At 37.6% G+C, this 20,511-nt stretch overlaps 1 protein-coding gene across 13 annotated transcripts in view; it reads left to right on the forward strand.

Annotated features, from left to right (window-relative positions):
- Positions 1 to 476: 476 nt before the first annotated feature.
- LOC120530915 (eukaryotic translation initiation factor 4 gamma 3-like) overlaps positions 477 to 20,511 on the forward strand; it is a 206,790-nt gene continuing 186,755 nt past the window's right edge. For 10 of the 13 annotated variants that reach the window (XM_039755714.1, XM_039755715.1, XM_039755717.1 and 7 more), the window contains exon 1: positions 479 to 1,061. In XM_039755714.1, the coding sequence (XP_039611648.1) occupies positions 904 to 1,061 (158 nt within the window). In that variant the 5' untranslated portion in view covers positions 479 to 903. Of the gene's footprint in view, positions 1,062 to 1,088; positions 1,170 to 20,511 lie in introns of those variants that run through there. The other 3 variants (XM_039755722.1, XM_039755723.1, XM_039755726.1) reach the window with 3 other exon arrangements.

The following is a 20,511-nucleotide window of genomic DNA, read 5'->3' on the forward strand; positions in this document are numbered from 1 at the left end:
TTAAATAGTCACCATGACCTTCTAATGAAGATACAATCCCTGTAGTTATGCATCACAACGTCGCAACAGTGTCTGCAGACTTTTCAGCGCTCGTAACAGCAGCTACGTGATGTTTGGTGGTAGGAATACCTGCTGCTCCCTTTTCATAATGCCATTCAAAGGTGGCGTTGCCTTTCGGCGATCTCATACGCGATCATACGGTATCGTGCTCATTGCACAAACGCTATCATTTGGTCGATTTTTTTTTTCTTACGGGTGGAGGAAACAGCTAGTGCTCTGAAGATCCGCGAGCATTAAAACGCCGATGCGGCACTTCTAAACCAGACGACAAACGGGAAGGTGTTCCCGTTGGCTTGAACGTTCGCTCACGGTGAGCCGACGATGCCCGAATCTAGCCTGATTTTGCCGAGTGCTTCCGATTAAACCCGAATAGCGACGTCAGAGCTGTCGCTGCCTCGCCTCGAATATTTCCGGTTTTGCCCGACGCTTTCCGAACTGTCCGTCCTGCCGGACTGCTGGAGGCGGCCGCAGCGCCATGTTGAACGAAATCTCCCATCTGACTAAAAAGGGACTTTTAAAATAACAGTTACTGAAAAGACTTCATAATTAAGTAACTGAAGAAGGCGGCATCTGTGGTGTACCTCTGGAAACTAAAGCCGAAACGGAATCGAGGAAACCCCGGCTGGGGAGGGGGAGACAGACCCCCCCACCGTCCCCATGAAGATAAAACCCCAATAAAATCGACACTTTCTTTAAGAAAATATTTTTTTCTTACCGTCCTGGTTCGGCTCCAGGATTAAAAGCCTGTTCCGGTGGCTCGGTCGCCGTATTTATATATGTATAATTTTTTTTATACTTTTTTCTTATTTATTATATTTTTTTCCTTCGGTTAAGATTTTTGCAATGAGTTTGCCGCCGAAAGCGGTACCGAAGTCAGCCGCCGCCGCAGGAAGTGGGCCAGGAACCGGGCCGTCGCCCCCAAGTCAGCTGCGAGCTTTGCCCACCCCGGTGCCGGTACCGGGGGCCCCGACAGTGCCGCCGCCAGCCGCGCCACCGCCGCAGTATCCTTTGTACCGGGAGGCTGAAGCAAGGAGCAAACAGCCCTCACCGACGCACTTGCCATATTGTTGTCATTATTGTTGTCGGTGTGTGAGTCAGTGTGACTCCGGGTAAGTGAAAGAAAGGGTCTTTTGAATTCTTTTGTTGTTGTGCTTCTTCTCGGAGCTGGGAGGGGTTTTGCCGGGCCGGACTTCACTTCACATGCTGCCCATGCGTATTGTTTTCTTAAGTGAACCTACCCCCCCTTCCCTATTACTGTCTGGACCTGCGCTGCCAGGGCTGCTCCAGACGGGACCTCATCCTGACATTCGACTGGGTCGGGGAGAACGTGAGGCTGCCGGGGCCTGCTCACAAGCACCGCTCGGCCAGGCTCTGCTGCATTTGGCCGTCAGTTTAAAGGGCCGCCGTTGGGATCTCGCAGAGAAGTAAACAGACACACAGAGTACAGCCGAGCGGGGCAGATCAGACCCGACCCGGTCACCCGCGTCATTTCCCTGGCAGTCGCAAACTATGTGGCCTGTCCCTGTGCAGCTCAGGAGCCGGCGACACTTACTTAGCCGGGGAGCGCTTTGTGCATGCCGGCTGGCTGCTGTAACCGCCTTCTGAGCAGGGTTGTCAGTTAAATCCATCCTCCCGTCAACAGGCCAGTTCCCCCCAATTTTGAGAATTTCCCCATCATTATGAAAAACCTAAATCTCTTAACTGTTGTTTAGTAATTTATACGTCAAATACAGGATGCATTGTAAATAAAGGTCTTGCCGCTTTCACAAGTGAATTAGGCTGCTGACTAGCTTAGTCTACATGTGTACTAAGATACTTGAGATTGCTGTGATGAAAAATTGTCACCACATTTCATGTGATTTTTCTATATGCCATCTGCAAAAAAGATGGACGTGTTTTTGTACTTTGTAGAGGTTATTCACAAATGGGGGCACCTTTTTGTATTCCAAAACTGGTTATAATTTGTCATTTGATAAGCAATCATGCTAATGAAAAAACTCATTTGATTGTATTCTTTTAACTATAGTTTGTTTAACTTGGGTCTCTCAAAAGACCGTGCTCGAAAATGTGCAAGTTAGGTGGATAGGGGTTGCTAAATAGTTTTTAAATTGTTTTTTGTGACATACAAATTATACATACAGTACAGTATGTAGATAAATGCTTAGTTGCTCAATCACAATGACTGTTCCTTTAAGAAGAATTTAAAGGGACAATAATTGGCAGCATAGTATAGTGAGTTAGGCTTTGAATTCTAAATCCTTAGGTTTGCGTTCAAATCCTGCTGCTGGCACTGCGTGACCGTGAGCAAGTTAATTCACCTGTCTATACTCCAATTGGAAAAAACAAATTGAAATGTAGTAAAATTGAATGTTGTAAGTTATCATGCATAAAGGTGACCGCTACATGATATAAATATTCAAAAATTTTTAATGGGACATAAATAATAATTAAATGAATAACTTGGAAGCTTTAGTGTAAGAGATTTAACAACAGGGTATCATCACATTCTGGACACTTTTTCAACATGTGAATGGACTGTGGGAAAATGTTCACCTCAGTCTGTCTGACCTGGTGCCATGTGCAACCATGCAGTCAGTCATGTGTAGAGGGAGTACAGCGGGGGGCTCAGATCACAGCCCCGTGGAAGGCTCCTGCTATGTGTGTGGTTGTTCACTTGGCATTGGACTGACACCCTGTCCAGGAATTGTTCCTGTCCTGTGTGCTGTGATTGCTGGGGTAAGCTCCAGTTGCCTCACGACCCTGCTCAGGATAAGTGAATTCGGAATGTAGATGAACAGTTTCCTTTTAAAATAATAAACTCAAGATAGGGCTTCTCCCAAAATATAATATGCAATCAGAGTTTCATTTTCAAGGCCAAATGTTTTATAAAAGCTAAAGCAATTTAAATAATAGATGCTACCTATAAACTCTTGTTCTGTCAATTGTTTAATGCTGAATCTCTTCCTGTACCTTGGTGCATTGGGAGTTATCACTAAAAATAGTAATTGTTATCCTGAAATATACTCCAAAGATTAGGTTCTAATCATACAAAGCTAATATAAACTTGACAGAACCCTGCAAGTTAATACCAGCACTAGACTTGCTTTCATGCTTAGTTGGATGTCTGAATGTTGTTAGTAAAGTCAGAAAAATTAGCAGGTGGGATACAGACTGGAGCAGGATGAGAATGCTACATTTAGATGGTCGTCAATCCTAAACCAATCTGACCCCTAAACAGTTGTACATGAGCTTTGAAATGAGGGGATGGCACAGTGACAGGTGGCTGTTGTAAGGTTCAATGCATTCTTTATTGGTGACTTTGCTGTCATCGATCATTTAGGGGTAGGGAAAACGTGGAAGGTATAAAATCCTATTTCCATAGGACGTTAATGCACATGAAAAAAAAATCCCCCTTATTTTTTAAGAATTCCCCGCAGATATATTTTTTTGTCCCCCCATAATGGTTAAGATTTTCAAAATGAGAGTAAATTGACTTTGTGATGGGGTGATGTTTGAGTGCAGTATCAGGCAGCCCTGTTCAGAAGGAAGCTGAAGCAGTCCTGCCAGGCAGGTTAGCTCCAGGGTTGCCAGGTCAGGTGGAGTCCCCCGTTTTTGTGGGGAAATCAGGTCCATGGGGGTGGGGGGAATATTTGTTTGAATAGCTGAATATATCTGTGCATGTTGGTGTTGAATTATATGTGGTTCTTTATGTTGTATTTCTTCTTCTTGTCTTTTTATATTTTAAACATGTGTGTATGTAAGTTTATTGTTGAAGTACAAACCAAATAAATTTCCATATATGGATGATAAAGTTAAAGATGAGTTGAGTTGGACCATTAGAGGAAATTCGCACAGACATGGGGAGAATATGCAAACTCCACACAGGATGCACCGAATTCTTGAACCTAAAACATGATTTCCATTCAAAACAGGAATAGATTTCTGAGGTAATGTCCCTGCCGATGGAAATGTTTAGTGTGAGGTTTATTGAAGTTGAGAGAAAGAAATTGTTTGGGTGCGGTGCAAAGGTATGAACATTTTTGAAAGGATTATAAGAAAGGTCACCTAAATCATTCACTTGACTCATGGCACGTGTTAAGGAAATAAGGCGTCCAAAAATGAATCAGCAGAGTTTATTTACCTTGTGTTTCTGTCAGTCTTCTCAGTTTTAGTGTCTAATTGTAAATGAGATGGGATGTTGGGAATACTTATTTTCATGATGCAGAAACTAAAGTTCTTCTTGAAGCATCAATGGCTTTTTTTCAGATACTACTGTAATAAATAAAAATATGTTAAATAGCAGGTGGAATGTCACTCGCAACAGAATTTATTCTTGAGTCAACTTGATTTCAAACTGATTTTACTGCACAGTCTTGTGGCGATAAATCACGAACATGTCAGTGACCCAAAGTTTAAGAAACACTTAACTATTATAATGGAATGTATTATCTTTTGTACAAGTAACTCATGTTGCCTGAGCTAGTTAACTAGCTAGTTCAGTTATAGTTGTACAAAAATATTTTTAAATCATTTTCAGCTTTCAAGTGCATTATTGTATGCCATCTGCAAGATAGTGGCATGTTTTTGCACTGCTTGTGGAATGTTCACAAATGATGAGCACCTTTTGTTATCTGTGATCTAATGTAACCTGTTACTTGATCAGTAGTCATGCTAATGAATAGGCTCAGGGAATGTCTTCTTAATTAACTTATTGCATATAAATCTCTTATAGGACATAGTCTAAAGACATGCAGGTTAGATGAATTGGCATTGCTAAATTGGTCTGTGGGTATGTTTGTGATGGAATTGTATCCTGTCCAGGTATTGTTCCTGCTTTCTGCCTGATGACTGATGGGATAGGCTTCAACATTTCAGCGACCCTGCCTTAGTGAAGGACGTTAGAAAGATGGATGGAAATGGCACTCTAAATATGTAAATGCAGTGTTCTTTGCTCAGATATGAACAGTTTGTTTTTAAAAGTTAATAACTTAAGACAGTTCAAGCAATTTGAGAAAAAAACAAAAGTAATCATTTAAATAATAGACACTGTCTGTAAACTTTTGTTCAGTAGTATATTTAATCCTGAATCTCTGCCTGTACCTTGGTGCTTTGGAAGTTATTACAAAAGGTAATTGTTCTACTGAAGTACATGCAAAAGATATGATTCTAATCAAAGCTAAGACAACAGCATCACAGAAATCCATTCACTGATACCAGCCCTAGCTTTGCTTTCCTGTTTAGCTTGAACTTTGAGTTTTGTTTGTAAAATTAGAAAAATTAACGGGAAGTATAGGCTGGGGTGGAATAAGAATGCTGTCGTCAGAGGGCCATCAATCCCAGACCGCTGTGCCTCTAATCAGTTATACATATAAGCTTTGAGATGAGGGGATGGAGCAACGACAGGTGGATTTTTCGATGTTCAGTATGTTGGTAATTGTTGCATGAAGCTTTAATCGAGCAGTCGTGGGTGTAGAAAATGTGGTATGCATGAAATCCTATTTCCAATGGAAGACAATCCAAAATCTGTGTTGTATTTTTGACTTCGCATATCTTCCTTTAGCTTCGGAAGTACAATGTGCAGCTAAAGCAATGCAGCCTTCTCAGACAATATTAGAATAAAGCATTTGAAAAGTGTCTAAACCAGGGAATCCCTACTCTTTAGGATCTAAGGGCTATTGTCAGTAATAATTGATACTTGTAATTAATGACGTATTGCAAATATTTATAATAGGTGCAAGTTGCTCTGCATTCTTTAAACAATTTGTAACAATTAGTCAGCGTCAGCTGGTAACTGCCCTGACAAAACTGGATGAAAGGTGTCTTGGATGCGATAGGTAGGCAGTGTGACGTAGTGGTTAAGGCTTTGGACTTAAAGCCCTGAGGTGGTGGGTTTATATCCTTCCGCCGACTCTGTGTGGCAGTTATTATGACACTTCACCTGCCTGTGTTCCCATTGGAAAAACAAACACAAATGCAACCAGTTGTATGTCATATGTTGTAAGTTGAAAGGCATTAGCCAAATAAGTAAATATAAATGTGAGGTAGATAAAACTTTGTCACCAGAGGGAAATTTGGCCTTTTAGAAAAGCTTGGTAAACATATATACCCCAGAATGACTGAAAAGAAAGCCAACTTCTGACTTGGCAGTCACAGACACAGAGAGGCATTATGCAGATGTATTGCTGTTGGTATGAAAGAGCTCCAGTAGCGTTTCTGCTGAATAATTCATTGTCTGTAAGTACTCTGTGTTAGTGTGTCAGAGAGAGGGATGTAGATATTCAGTCTGTTGGCATCCCTTGCACTAATGCCATTTCTCCAGCACACCACTGCATAGAAAAATACACTGGTCACTACAGCCTTCTAGGAAACATACAACAGTGGCCGGCATATACCAATATAAATCATTGTTCATAATGTTACTCAGTTTTGTCTTCATTATCTCTTTTGTTACTAATTCCAGAGGTCGAGAGCATGTTCCAACCTGACTGTTTAATTAGGTTGTTGATTCAGTAGGCCCCTAGTGAAGTGATGTTAGTGCCCCAGCACACCACAGCGTAGAAAAATCACACAGTCCTTCACAGAGTTGCAGAGTATGTAAAGAATCTCACTTCCCACATTAAAGGAATGCCTTCCTTTAAGATAAAAAATGTCTCCTCTGCCCTCCGCTTAGTCCCTTGCGTAAATCACAGCAGTGGAGTAAATCTTCTCGTTTCACTCTAGATGTAATGATACAGGTGAATTAAAAAGAGAATAAAGATTTCATTCATGTAGCAATCTATCCATTTTCAGACACACCTCAGGTGGGGCGCCATTCCTTCACAGGGCATAACTGCTCATCTGGACCCAATTTTGAATCACTAGTTAATCTAACATGGTAGGTTTGTTGTTTAAGATTTGAAAGACAAAACCCACAGGAACAGGAAGAGTGGGAAAAATTCACAGAAACTGGCTGTGCCAGAATTCAAGGGCATTCTCCTGAAACTGTGAGGCAGCAGCATTAACTAGCCGCACTAACAGCATACGCATTCACAAAAATTTACAGAACAATCAAATTCTTGGGGGACTCATGAACATGGAAAATGTAAAATTGTTTTACAGGTCAAAATGGTAGATACTTGAGGATGCTTACACAAGACGTGGTTTTAAGAATAATAAAACTAATAGAAACATAAGGGCATTTTTGATAGGTAGTGCTGTAACACCACTGGAAAAAACAAAAGAATAGGGGAGTTAAAACTGGGTTAAATTGTGTTTTTGATGGTGCGTGATGTTAATAAACTTCATGCTGCTTTTTCTCTTGAAGTGTCACTAGTTACAGTAGTTTTGGAGTAGGTCCTTGACCACGGGGACATGGAGTGAGATCACACCATAAACACACAGTGTAACTGAAAATACTTCCTCCTTGTAGTTGTATATCATGTTTTAAAGACAATGGTGGCAGAGTGGTGAAAACCTTCACATTACTTCTGGTTAGCCTTTCCAGCCACAACTTGATAGGTTAGAGTGAGGCTGAAGATTGGATCAGCAGGTTTTTATTACTGACTCTCATGTCACGTCTGTTGCCTGTGTTGTAATACATTATTTGTTTGTTTCAATCTTTTTTTTTTTTTTTGTATATGGTACAATTAACTACAGTTTTCTTTGCCTCCAGTGGCCTCTTCCATGTGAATCAGGATGATATCCTAGCATGGAAATATACATCACATAAAATGATCAATGACATTTTAAGGCAGGTAATTATACTTGAGGTCTGAAATATTGTTCTTGACCTACATATCAAGGCATTTGCCAGTTAATGTGAAATGTGATCTTGTCTTCTTGCATCTGATACTCCTAGGGGTGAAGGTTTTGTTATATTATTGGTAAAGTTGTCACATGTGCAGTTTTATTTGTGTGGCTAATAGAATACTGTATTTGTCATGTACAGTAATTATAATAATAAATTATTGGCACTCCTGGAATTTTCCCAGAAAATGCAACATTTCTCCCAGAAAATTGTTGCAATTACAAATGTTTTGGTATGCAGTATACATGTCTGTTTCCTTTATGTGGATTGGAACAACACAAAAAACAGAGAAAAAAGCCAAATCTGACTTCATTTCACACAAAACTCAAAAACCGGACTGGACAAAATTATTGGCACCCTCAACTTAATATTTGGTTGCACGCCCTTTGGAAATAATAACTGAAATCAAGTGCTTCCTGTAACCATCAACAAGCTTGTTACACCTCTCAACTGGAATTTTTGACCACTCTTCTTTTGCAAACTGCTCAAGGTCTCTCAGATTTGAAGGGCGCCTTCTCCCAACAGCAATTTTGAGATCTCTCCGTAAGTGTTCAATCAGATTTAGATCCGGACTCATTGCTGGCCACTTCAGAACTCTCCAGCGCTTTGTCTTCAACCATTTCTGGGTGCTTTTAGAGGTATGTTTGGGGTCATTGTCCTACTGGAACACCCATGACCTTGACGCAGACCCAGCTTTCTGACACTGAGCCCTACATTGCACCCCAATATCTTTTGGTAGTCTTTAGATTTCATGATGCCTTGCACACAGTCAAGGCATCCAGTGCCAGAGGCAGCAAAACATCCCCAAAACATCTTAGAACCTCCACCATGTTTGACTGTAGGTACTGTGTTGTTCTTTTCTTTGTAGGCCTCATTCCATTTTCTGTAAACAGTAGAATGATGAGCTTTACCAAAAAGGTCTATCTTGGTCTCATCTGTCCACAAGACGTTCGCCCAGAAGGATTTTGGCTTCCTCAAGTACATTTTGGCAAACTTTAGTCTGGCTTTGTTTCTTTGTCAGCAGTGGGGTCCTCCTGGCTCTCCTGCCATAGCGTTTCATTTCGTTCAGATGTCGATGGATAGTTTGAGCTGACACTGTTGCACCCTGAATCTGCAGAACAGATTGAATATGTTTTGAAGTTGATTGGGGCTGTTTATCCACCATTTGGACTATCCTTTGTTGTAGTCTTTTATCAATTTTTCTCTTCCGTCCACGTCCAGGGAGATTAGCTACAGTGCTGTGTGTTGTGAACTTCTCGATTATGTTGCGCACAGTGGACAAAGGAACATGAAGATCTCTGGAGATGAACATGTAGCCTTGAGATTGTTGATATTTTTCCACAATTTTTGTTCTCAAGTCCTCGGACAATTCTCTGATATTCTTTCTGTTCTCCATGCTTAGTGTGGCCCACTCGGACACACCATAGAAAGGTTGAGTCAACTTTTCTCAATTTAAACTGGCTTCAGGTGTGATTGCTATATTGCCAGCACCTGTTTCTTGCCACAGGTGAGTTCAAACGAGCATCATATGCTTGAAATAAAACGATTTACCCACAATTTTGAAAAGGTGCCAATAATTTTGTCCGGCCCATTTTTGGAGTTCTGTGTGACATGATGTCAGAATAGGCTTTTTTTTCTCTGTTTTTTTGTGTTGTTCCAATGCACATAAAGAATATAAACGTGTGCATACCAAAACAGTTGTAATTGCAACAATATTCTGGGAGAAATGGTGCATTTTTTGGGAAAATTCCAGGGGTGCTGATAATTTCGGCCATGGCTGTAGCCAGGCCCACACCGGGTGGGGGGTAACCATGACACTTGTCAGGGGCCCTAACTAGATAGGGGCCTGCCCTTTTTCGAGTTTTAAACTATACGCACATATTTGAAACACGAAAGGGGCCCGAACTCTGTCAGCTGCCTGGGGCCCAGAATTTGCTGTAGCTGTTGGATGTAAAATCGTGATTTAATAACATTGTAATATCAATACAGACTACATAGTTTGAAATTTTTAGTTCATACAATTGAATGTGTTTGTGACAGGTTTGTCACAAATAATGTAAATGATAATATGCACGTTACATAAGAATTTACTTATGATAAAATGTTTTGTTGAGGAGTCATACTAACAACAGATTCTCAGTGTTATGTTTCACATTTGCTTTTTTAACTTTACAAGTTTTTTTTTTCTATGTGCTTATTCATTAAAGTAACCTAAGAAGGTGTTAGGGTACTGTGTAATTTTTGTCAGATTTCACTATTTCCAAAAAAAGTTAACATTTTTCAAAAAAACGGTTGAGTTCACCTTATCATCTACTTTGATACTCACGAGAGGTGGGGCAAAATGCCATCCTTTACATCCTGCACACTGCTTGAATATCCTAAATTGGAACTTGTACATTAATAGACATTTAATTCTAACAATAGGTGATTAAATATTAACTTGTTAAAATTAGCTGTAAAGAAAATCATGACAAAACTCGATATACAAAGGTATAAGAGAGTAAAGTATATGTGTATGATGAGATATGACTTTTGATGGGGTAGGTTAAGTTTTGTATTAGATTAAAAAAAAATGCTTGTTATCATATTAGCATACACCATTGTAAATGTCATGATGAGCTTATCCTTGTATCTATATATGGCTCATGGATAGCACTTTAGATTTCACAAATTTTGAATGTCATTATTCCCAAGCATCACATAAAGCTGTGCAGCAGGCAGAGATGAGTGCAGTAAAAAACACGCACCAGAAACTGCAATTTGGACAGCCCATATAAATAATAGATGTTAAGGCTGATGCAGATGGCCAAGAATGTTACTTGGTGTAGAGCAATCACAAGAGCAAAAGTAGATAGTATGGTATATATGTAGTACTAGCAGAATACCCGCGCTTCGCAGCGGAGAAGTAGTGTGTTAAAGAAATTATGAAAAAGAAAAGCAAACATTTTAAAAATAACGTAAGATGATTGTTAATGCAATTGTTTTGTCATTGATATGAGTGTTGTTGTCATATCTATCTATTTATATTATATATATATATATATATATATATATATATATATATATATATATATATATATCTCAAAATACCTGATTGGCAGCGAGAAGTAAAAAGAAAAGGAAACATTTTAATAATAGCGTAACATGATTGACAATGTAATTGTTTTGTCATGAGTGTTGCTGGCATATATATATATATATATATATATATATATATATATATATATATATATATATATATATATATATATATATATATATATATATATATATATATATATATATATATATATATATATATATATATATACACACACACATATATACATACTGTATATACAACATATACATATCTACATATATACTGTATATACACATATATATACAAATCTACATATATATATCTACATATATATATATAGGGGTGGGACTCGATTAAAAAAATTTATCCAATTAATTAGAGGCTGTGTAAGAATTAATCTTGATTAATCGTATGTAATCGACACGTAAATTTGCCCCAAATCGCAAATGTTTTTTTTTTATTTAAAAGCGGTTTTAGTGGGCTTACAGAATCAAATAATAGACATGGACATGAATATTGTAAACTGAAGCTGTTTTAATTTCTGAAAAAAAGCTTTTAAACTGCATTTGAATTCAAAACAGAAACAAAAATATCATCCCTGGTTAAAATTGGGCAGACTTAAAAATAAAGTGGTAGTTTAAGTACTTTAAGTACATTTTCAGAATAGTATTGTCTTTAAATAATAATAACCAAAATTTCAACATAAAGTGCAGTTTTCTTCTTAAAAAATAAGTCAGAAACATAAAAGGTAATTTGACCAGCTTACTCTTTAAACTCTGAGTAACATTAGCCAAAATTATTTTGTACATTAGGCTAAAACAGTGTGATCATTGAACATTTTGTAATTAGATGTATTTAGAATTACTAACGGTCACGGAAGTCCAATGATCCCCAGTAAGAGCCACAAAGTCCGCTTTCTGTAATGCATCTAATTTTGCTTGCTTTTCAGTGTGCACAAAACCATGCTTTTATCAAGGCTTATTTCGGGTAGTCGAAATGATCAGTCGTAGGAACGCGCTTTATTCCGACTCTAACATTTTTGTAGCTGTGATGTGTGCATCAGTGTAATGGATGTACCAGGAAATCATGCATTGACAAAAGTTCCGTTTGCTTGGAATTGAAAGTGTGATTAAATCGTTATTTTTAGCGCGTTATGGAGTACATGCATGAAGCTTCTCAGCTGTGCTTGTGCTAAGAAAGGGAAAATTTTAAAAATAGCGTAACATGATTCTGCGTTAACCTAATATTTTTCATCGTCCCAAACCAAGGAGATCGAAGGTAAAATGAATCGGTAGCGCGTACATAGTCAGTACACCCCTCTCGGGAATCGAACCTCGAATGTCGGCGTTAGAGGCTTAAGACTCTACAATTCGCCACAGCGTGTGGCTTGTCTATGCTAAAGTATGTATTGTAGATCGGGGTATATATATACATTTATATATATATATATATACCCGTGTACCGCAGTGGAGAAGTAGAAGTTATGAAAAGAAAAGGGAACATTTTAAAAATAGCGTAACATGATTGTCAATATACAGTAATTGTTTTGTGAGTGTTATTGAATGTTGCTGTCATCAAGGATTTGATTATCATTATTTCTTTCAATCAGGCTCGTATTTGTAGGATGTGTTCAAGTTACATTCCGTGTTTGTCAATCGTTGTAAAGATAAGAGGTTTCATTCATCGATTAGTTCCTTACTGCATCAATAAACAGCTCGTCTTCCTTTTATCTGTGATGTGACAAACTGCATGCACGGTTTTTTTTACACTGTCTTCCTTTAGCAGGACATTCACTTTTTCCACCGTGTGCTTTGTTTCCGCAGTAGCTGCACTTATGAATATGATTGTATGTATAAGGCGCTTCATATTTTTTGCTGCCTTCTCAATTGTGTAATTCGGTTTTGTTCAGCACTCTTTGGAACTGTTGCTTTTTGTCTGCATGCGTCAGTTCACGTGAGCCGCTTGGTGTTCTTGCATCGAAGGTTCCCAGCTGTACTGGTGCCATCTCGTGTAATGTCAGCTAAGACCCGGCACTTAAAAGTTTCTCTCGCAGTTTCAATGAGTTTGTGCCAAACACCACCCTGACCATCTCATCTTCCTCTGCATAAGCACAGTCCTTCACCCGTGAACATTTACCGGCAGTGTTTGTATTGGATTGCGCTGATGGGCGGCCTTATATGGGCAGGCACTAAATTACAAGCGCTAGTGGCAGCCTGTCTATGAACTTAATTTAATATAAACTTACGGTTCACGCCGTGCTTTGTTTCCGCAGTAGCTGTACTTATGAATATGCTTGTATGCATCATTTGCTTCATAATGTTTTTCTGCCTTCTCAATTGTGAAATGGCGTTTTGTGCTCATCGCTGTTTGGAGTTCTTCCTTGTTCTCTACGTACTTACGTAGGAGGCGTGATGATGTCACACGAAACTCCGCCCCCCACGGCCATCTCCAACTCAAGACTCCCTTACATTATATGGGGAAAAATAGCTTCCAGTTATGACCCTTATGTGTAGAATTTCGAAATGAAACCTGCCCAACTTTTGTAAGTAAGCTGTAAGGAATAAGCCTGCCAAATTTCAGCCTTCTACCTACACGGGAAGTTGGAGAATTAGTGATGAGTCAGTCAGTGAGTGAGTGAGTGAGGGCTTTGCCTTTTATTAGTATAGATATCTGATAGCATAGTATATGTGTTTCAGATGCATTGGTCAACGTCAACGATGTGTTGTCAAAGCTTGTATATAAACTCTTACTTCAAGGATAGCAATGTTATTTTGCTATTGGCAGAGATTTTGTTTCCTCCTTCTTGGGTAGGATTCAGAGGTTTGTCTCTCTCCCCAAATGTTTCAGTCTTCTTGCCAAATTGAGGTCCTAGTGGACTGTCAGTAGTTCTCTCAGAGAGTTGAATGAACCAAGTATTCCGAATTAGCTCTACCCCACCTGTCAGATTAGCTGATTAAGTTTTATTTTTTCTTCACATAAAATTCACTTTGGATTTTGAATTATGTGTGTATGCAGTTGTTCCTGTCTGGTTAATGACAGATTTTAAATGATGTACACCAGTTTTTCCCAGTGTTCGTTATCAGGCCATACCTTGACTACCTGGCTTCACTGTCACCCGTCTCAGTGAGTGCTGTACCCATTTAATTGATTTTCTTGTTCATTTGGGAGATTTTGTATTCTTAAAGATGTCATTGAAAAGTCAGCTGGCAGCTCGTCTGTAAATTTTAGCAGTGGGCAGTCTGCTCTAGTTCACGTAGTAACATCTGGTTTTGGGCTACACTGCATGAGTCAGGCAATTTATTTTCCATGTCTTTGTTTAATTAAAAAAAAAAAGTAGTATGCATGGATTAAGATGCATGAAATTTACATTTTTCAAACTGTTAGGAAATTGGATTTTGTTGTTTTTTTTGCTAGGATGTTGTCAATTGAGCAATTTGATATGAAATCTGTTTCAAAGATGAGAGAATTTGTCCAAGATAAACGATGTTGAAAACATCACTTCTTTCTGTACTTGGTATACAGTCATGTGAAAAAGTAATTTCAACCCATGGAAATTGATTTTTTTTTTTTTTAGCATATCTAAATACACAAGCATTAGATTTTCATGCAAACCATGCCTACAGATAAAAGGTGCTGTATTTGGACAAATGACACATACAACTGACATGGTGTATTTTCATAATCTAAATTAACAATATGCAGATTAGTAATGTGGAAAAAGTACATTTATCAGCACTTCAAATCCATTTTTTACATGGCAGTAGCTCTTGAATCCATGAGGATCGCTTATAGACACAAAAACAGTAAAATTACACTCTTGACCTCATAAGGTGCTCCCACATGGATATGAGTGAACAAGTAATGAGAGACTTGAGGGGGCAATGCATAAAAGACCACTGCTAACTCAGTGGTTTCTTTTAGAAACTTCATTATATAAAAAATATAAAGAAGTGTACAGACTGCGAATGAAGAGACCACACTTCATTTAACAAAGTAGGAGGCTATAAGTTCAGTAATCTCTTAACCTGCTTCACTGCCACTGTTTTTGTGGGCAGTGAACCATTCAGTGGAGGCTAAGTTTTTGTAACTTTTGGAAGCACAAAAAAGTTGTTTTTGATTTCTTGGTATTTCATATGTAACAGTTTTTTACATTCCTATTCATTGCATGACACAATATTGTCAAATCTATTCATTTCAATTTACAGTTGCAGGGGACAGGAACCTATCCCAGCTGCATCGGACAAAAGGGAGGAACCAGCTCCAATGCAAGTCTATTCATGCACACATACACACTTCTACATTGGGCAAATTCTAAAACAGGAATTACTAACATTAATTAAATTAAAAATGACTTCATTTTTCTAATCACATTTTTTTAAATTATATATATATATATATATATATATATATATATATATATATATATATATATATAAAATATAATATAATTCAGTGTTCCCATTGCTGTTAGTTTAGACTTTCAGTGACAGCCAGTGTTAAACCATCAGAATAAGCAAGTTTAGAAACTGAAGAAGAGGTCATTAGTGCTACTGTAGTTTTCTGTTTTTCTTTTTCTAACTGCAAATTAGTTAATTGAGCAAATGATTGACAGAGCTTTAGCACATTTTTGTCTAGGATTTTTGAGTACTTTGCACTTCGTTGGTCCAATAAGTTTTACCACACTGGGCACCATAATTTGTATAGTCAGGCTGCATGGATCATACAGAATTGGTTGTTGAGGTATGCTTGACTTGGTCAACACTAAAAGTTTTTTTGTTTTTTTTTTTAAAAAAATACAGTAGTCATTTTATTTTTCTCTGAGGAAGCCCACAAAGACATACATTTACTCTTAAACAGTGAATCATGTTGCATTGATTTCATACATAGACACACATTTTATTGGGGTTCTCACTATTCTGAAAGACTGTCATATGTACTGTCACCTATGATAAAGATGAGCATGAGAATCTTCTACAGATTCTGAGCTATAATAATTTAACAGATGGAATATATTTTAAGATTAAGTTTCTGTAGAATCGAGCAAAGTAACAATCAGAAATTATTACAGTTTTTGGTTTCAGTAATTTATATGACCACCAAATAATTCAAAGTGCTCATTTCTCCATTTGCTGTCATTGTAGATGCTTGATTGTATACTTCTGGACTACTATCTAAAGTTCATATTAAAGTTTTGCTGTTCAAGTCCAAAGATGGAAGTGATCATTGCAGTATATGCTGATTTCACAGTCAGATACCTATTTTTATATGGATGTTTATGTGGTGTTTACATCAGCGTTTTACTTGATGATCCACCTATAGGCAGTTTTCAACTTCTTGAATAGTGTAGAATGATTTTTGGGTAAAATATCTTGGAGCTTGGTAGAGTTGATGCTTTTGATTTTTACATCTGTCTAAAGACCAACAGAACTGATCCATTGCATCTAAGAGCTACAGATATATTTTGCAAAAGTTGGCTTTTTTTTTTTTTTTTTTTTTTTTTTAAACACTCTTTATTTTTAAATGAATGCTAGACCTATTATTGATGTATGTGTAGTCAAAGAGCACTCTTTGTCTCATAGCACCACGTAGCCGTGCTGTTTGGGAAATTCTAGGTGTGTATTTTGGATGGCTGCTCCCATTAAAGGTTTTAATTTTCATTCATTTCGTGGCAGTTCTTATTACCTCTTGGTATAAAACACAGTACTAAACTATATACTCTGTTATCAAAATACAGTTTTTATAATTTTTTTTTTTTTTTTGCAATGTAGCCCGGTCATATTTTTCTTTGTTACTTGAGCCATATTCCTCTGTGAGTGGCAGTAAAGTACACTTGAGTCCTCTATTTGACAAATTTACTACTATACCAGTGGATATGTTTTAATTATTGGCCTACTTGTCATGTAGCTTATTGTTTAATGTAATATTTCACACATGATGCCACTTTCTGTATGTAATAGTTGACCCCATTGTTGTTTAGATTTGAGATTTTTACTCTATCCTCATAGTAATATTAAATGAAACATAGATATGCATGTTACAGGAAGTCATAGTAGGCTTTCATCCTCAGCCTACTATTTCTATCCTCCATTATTATGAAGATATTTTTCCTCTTAGGCTCTGTATTTACTTTGAAGAGTTTCAAATTTTTCTCTTCCCCCTTTTTAGTAGTTGCATGTTGTGTTAATTTACAGTTACACTGTAAATATTTTTAATTATTTTGCTCAAAATGTTAGGGAATATAGTGAACTGACAGGGTGAATAATCTTTCATTATTAGTGAAGTACAAGTATCAACAGCTACTGTATAAATTTTATTTGTAACGATGAACTGCTTACCCTTTACCTCTATGTAGAGCATGTCATATTTTTCCAGCTTATCCCACCCAGAGGTGGTATGCTTTGTTTCCAGTCATATCACTTGTTTAATTCACTATCACAATACTGTGTGTCTCTCATAAGAGTAGTAATATATTTATCATAGCAATTATGTCATTGAGGATCTAGTAAAAACATTATTGAAAATTAACAAATGACTTTGGCACAGCTTTGGTAATACTTTGATAAAACGTTGGTAATACCCTGGCATTCAGTTCTCTTTATCAGAAATTCCAGTTGGGTATTCGTTGAATGTGTTTGCATTTAATGGTCTAATTTGTGCTCTAAGGCACTGTGAAAAATATTATTTAAAAAACATTAAGCCTAGGTATCAAGCAACAGTTTTCATGTTTTCATCTATTTCATTAGCAGCTCATCTCCTGTCCAAGGTCAAGTTCCTAAAGAGCAAAGCTAACATCACTGATCACTTTGTTTAGGATGAGTTCAGCTCTCATTTCTGTATCTTCAGAAAGGGCTTAGACATAATTGAGTATGAGAGACTGTCACCTAATTTGATAATTACAGTTTATACATCAAGATCTGAGGAGCATCGACATAAAAAGAGGAAAAGAAATAGAGGGTGGTTTTGTCAAGAGGATGCTTTAGAAGGTAATCCAAGCTTGAAATAAGAAAGTAGGGAAGCCTGGACCTGATGTCTTTGTCCCTTAAGCATGGAGGGAGGCATGTTTTATGGTAGAGTATGTTATCCTGATCCTTTTGCTCTTCAGAGGGGATTGCTGGCCACATTCCCAGATAAAAAGAGGATTATCAGGAAAAAGTGTATACTGGCCAGAAGAAAGTTTGGTGGGGTGTCTTCAAATACTATTTTGAGATGTTCTCGAGCTTCTAATGGCTTTCTTTGGCAACAAAAGGTATAACTCAGGTAAGACATGGCTAAGGACAACTGTGCAGGTTTTGGAATGTTAAATGTAATGTTGCATTGTTCATAATGTGAGTTATCCCGTTATCCCTGTCCATTTGTCCGTGTGAAACTACTTGGCCCGCATTGGACCAAATTTTCTCAAATGTGGCGTGATTTTTCTTCACATAAATGTATTGTTTCTTCCAAATTCACATGGTTCAAGTCACCACATATTGTAACTGCAGGGTCAGAATGAGTCATCATTAAAGTGTTGGTGTTACAATTAACTGTTTCTGTTGCTGAGTCAACATTTGCAGAGGGAGGAATATAAACATTAGATAGACGTTTTTGGCCCCACTTGGAAATCTGGCTTTTTACAGATGCTCATTAAATACATAAATACCTACATACATACCGTAGATCCCGGAATACAAGCTGAGAATTTCGTCCTAGATTTTTGGCTTGGAGTTTGGGGGTCGGTTTATACAATGAGTATCATTTCAGATTCAAGATTTCCAGCGCAATGCCGGTTTTGCCGATGAATACGGAAGAAAATAATGACGAAACCACAGAGCCATCTTTCAGATGAAGAAGTAACTTTGCATGCCGGTACTTTAAATTAAATAAAGAATTTATTCAAAAAAGTGTTTTACTGTTAAATTATCAGGAAGTTTAAAATAAAATACCGACTGTAAATGTCACTATAAAAAATCCTTGAATGAAGAAATGCCAATCCTCTTACCGCTGCCGTACAGTAATTAAGATGAATGTGTATCGTAATTGAATTTAAAGATTAGGATTAGTAAGATTTGATGAATAATTAGTTACTGTTCGGCATAGTAAGGTTTAATCCATTATGAAACAAAAAAAATAAGATTTTATATTTAATATATAATTATAATTTTATTTACAATGATCCCGGGTAAATTATTATCCAATAGCACAGAGCAATTTAATACTGTTCACAAATAACTTCATAACAATACATGATTAATAATTCATATCAATTAGTTTACTAATTATCAGTTGAATAACAATTATATTGTCTTTAAGACACAATTACAGCGGGTATATACACAATCGCTGACTAATTGTCATGGTTCAATCACTATGTAAACACCGAAACACTCGTATACACTAATATATGTGAATTTAATACTTACTACGCACTAAAATCCATTGAATTCCTCATCATCGCTATCCTCCCCACCGAATAACACATTCCAGTTCTCTGGACAAATCATATCATCATACATGTTGTACTCCTCGGTATCGTCTAAGTTAGGCGAGAGGCACATCATCATCATCATCCTCGCGTAACATATCTTCCGTACCATCCATGGCATTACTGATGGAACACTTTTTGAATGATTTTATCACAATCTTCGGTTTGATCTCCGCCCACGCCTCGACAATCCACTCGCACACAGTTGCCAAAGGTGCAGCAGCGGTAAATGTCTGCTCCACAGACAGCATCCAATTGCTCCACTTTTTGCGCATTAAGTCCTTGAACGGCTTGTTCAGGCACACATCCAAAGGCTGAAGTACGGAAGTTAATCCACCAGGAATAACTGCTATGTCTGTGTTAACTTTATTTAACTCCGACTTAACATCGTCAGCTAAATGTGACTTAAACATATCCCACACAAGAAGAGCACGTTCACGTAACATCTCACCAGGACGACGACTCCACACCTCTCTAATCCACTTTTTACAGCCATCCTCATCCATCCACCCTTTCTCTTGAACATGAACAACCACTCTACGGGGAAATTTATCCTTCTTTGGCAACGTTTTTCTTTTGAAGATCACCATTGGTGGTAACTTTGTCCCATCAGCAAGGCAACATAACACAACAGTAAAATGCTGTTTTTAATGACCAGTTGTCTTGACGAACAGTTTTTCTTCTTTCTGGTTTAACTGTTTTGTTACTAACAACATCAAAAAACATAGGCGTTTCATCCATATTTGCGATCTTTGTGAGCGGGTATTCATGTTTATTTCGGTGCTTAATGATGAACAACAACAACAACAACATTTATTTATATAGCACATTTTCATACAAACAGTAGCTCAAAGTGCTTTACATATTAAAGAATAGAAAAATGAAAGACATAATTATAAAAAAATAAATCAACATTAACATCGAATAAGAGTAAGGTTCAATGGCCAGGGGGGACAGAAAAAACAAAAAAACTCCAGACGGCTGGAGAAAAAATAAATGAAGCTTTGGAAGGCAGTCATTTTATCATCTAAATGTCGAGGAAGCCGTTGAGCCATCTTCGTTTTTGTTCTTGGGACTAGACTGTGGCAATTCATGAAACGAGTGCACCAGGATCTCGACGCC

This window comes from Polypterus senegalus, chromosome 6 (assembly GCF_016835505.1).
Source record: "Polypterus senegalus isolate Bchr_013 chromosome 6, ASM1683550v1, whole genome shotgun sequence".
Taxonomy (NCBI): Eukaryota; Metazoa; Chordata; class Cladistia; order Polypteriformes; family Polypteridae; genus Polypterus; species Polypterus senegalus.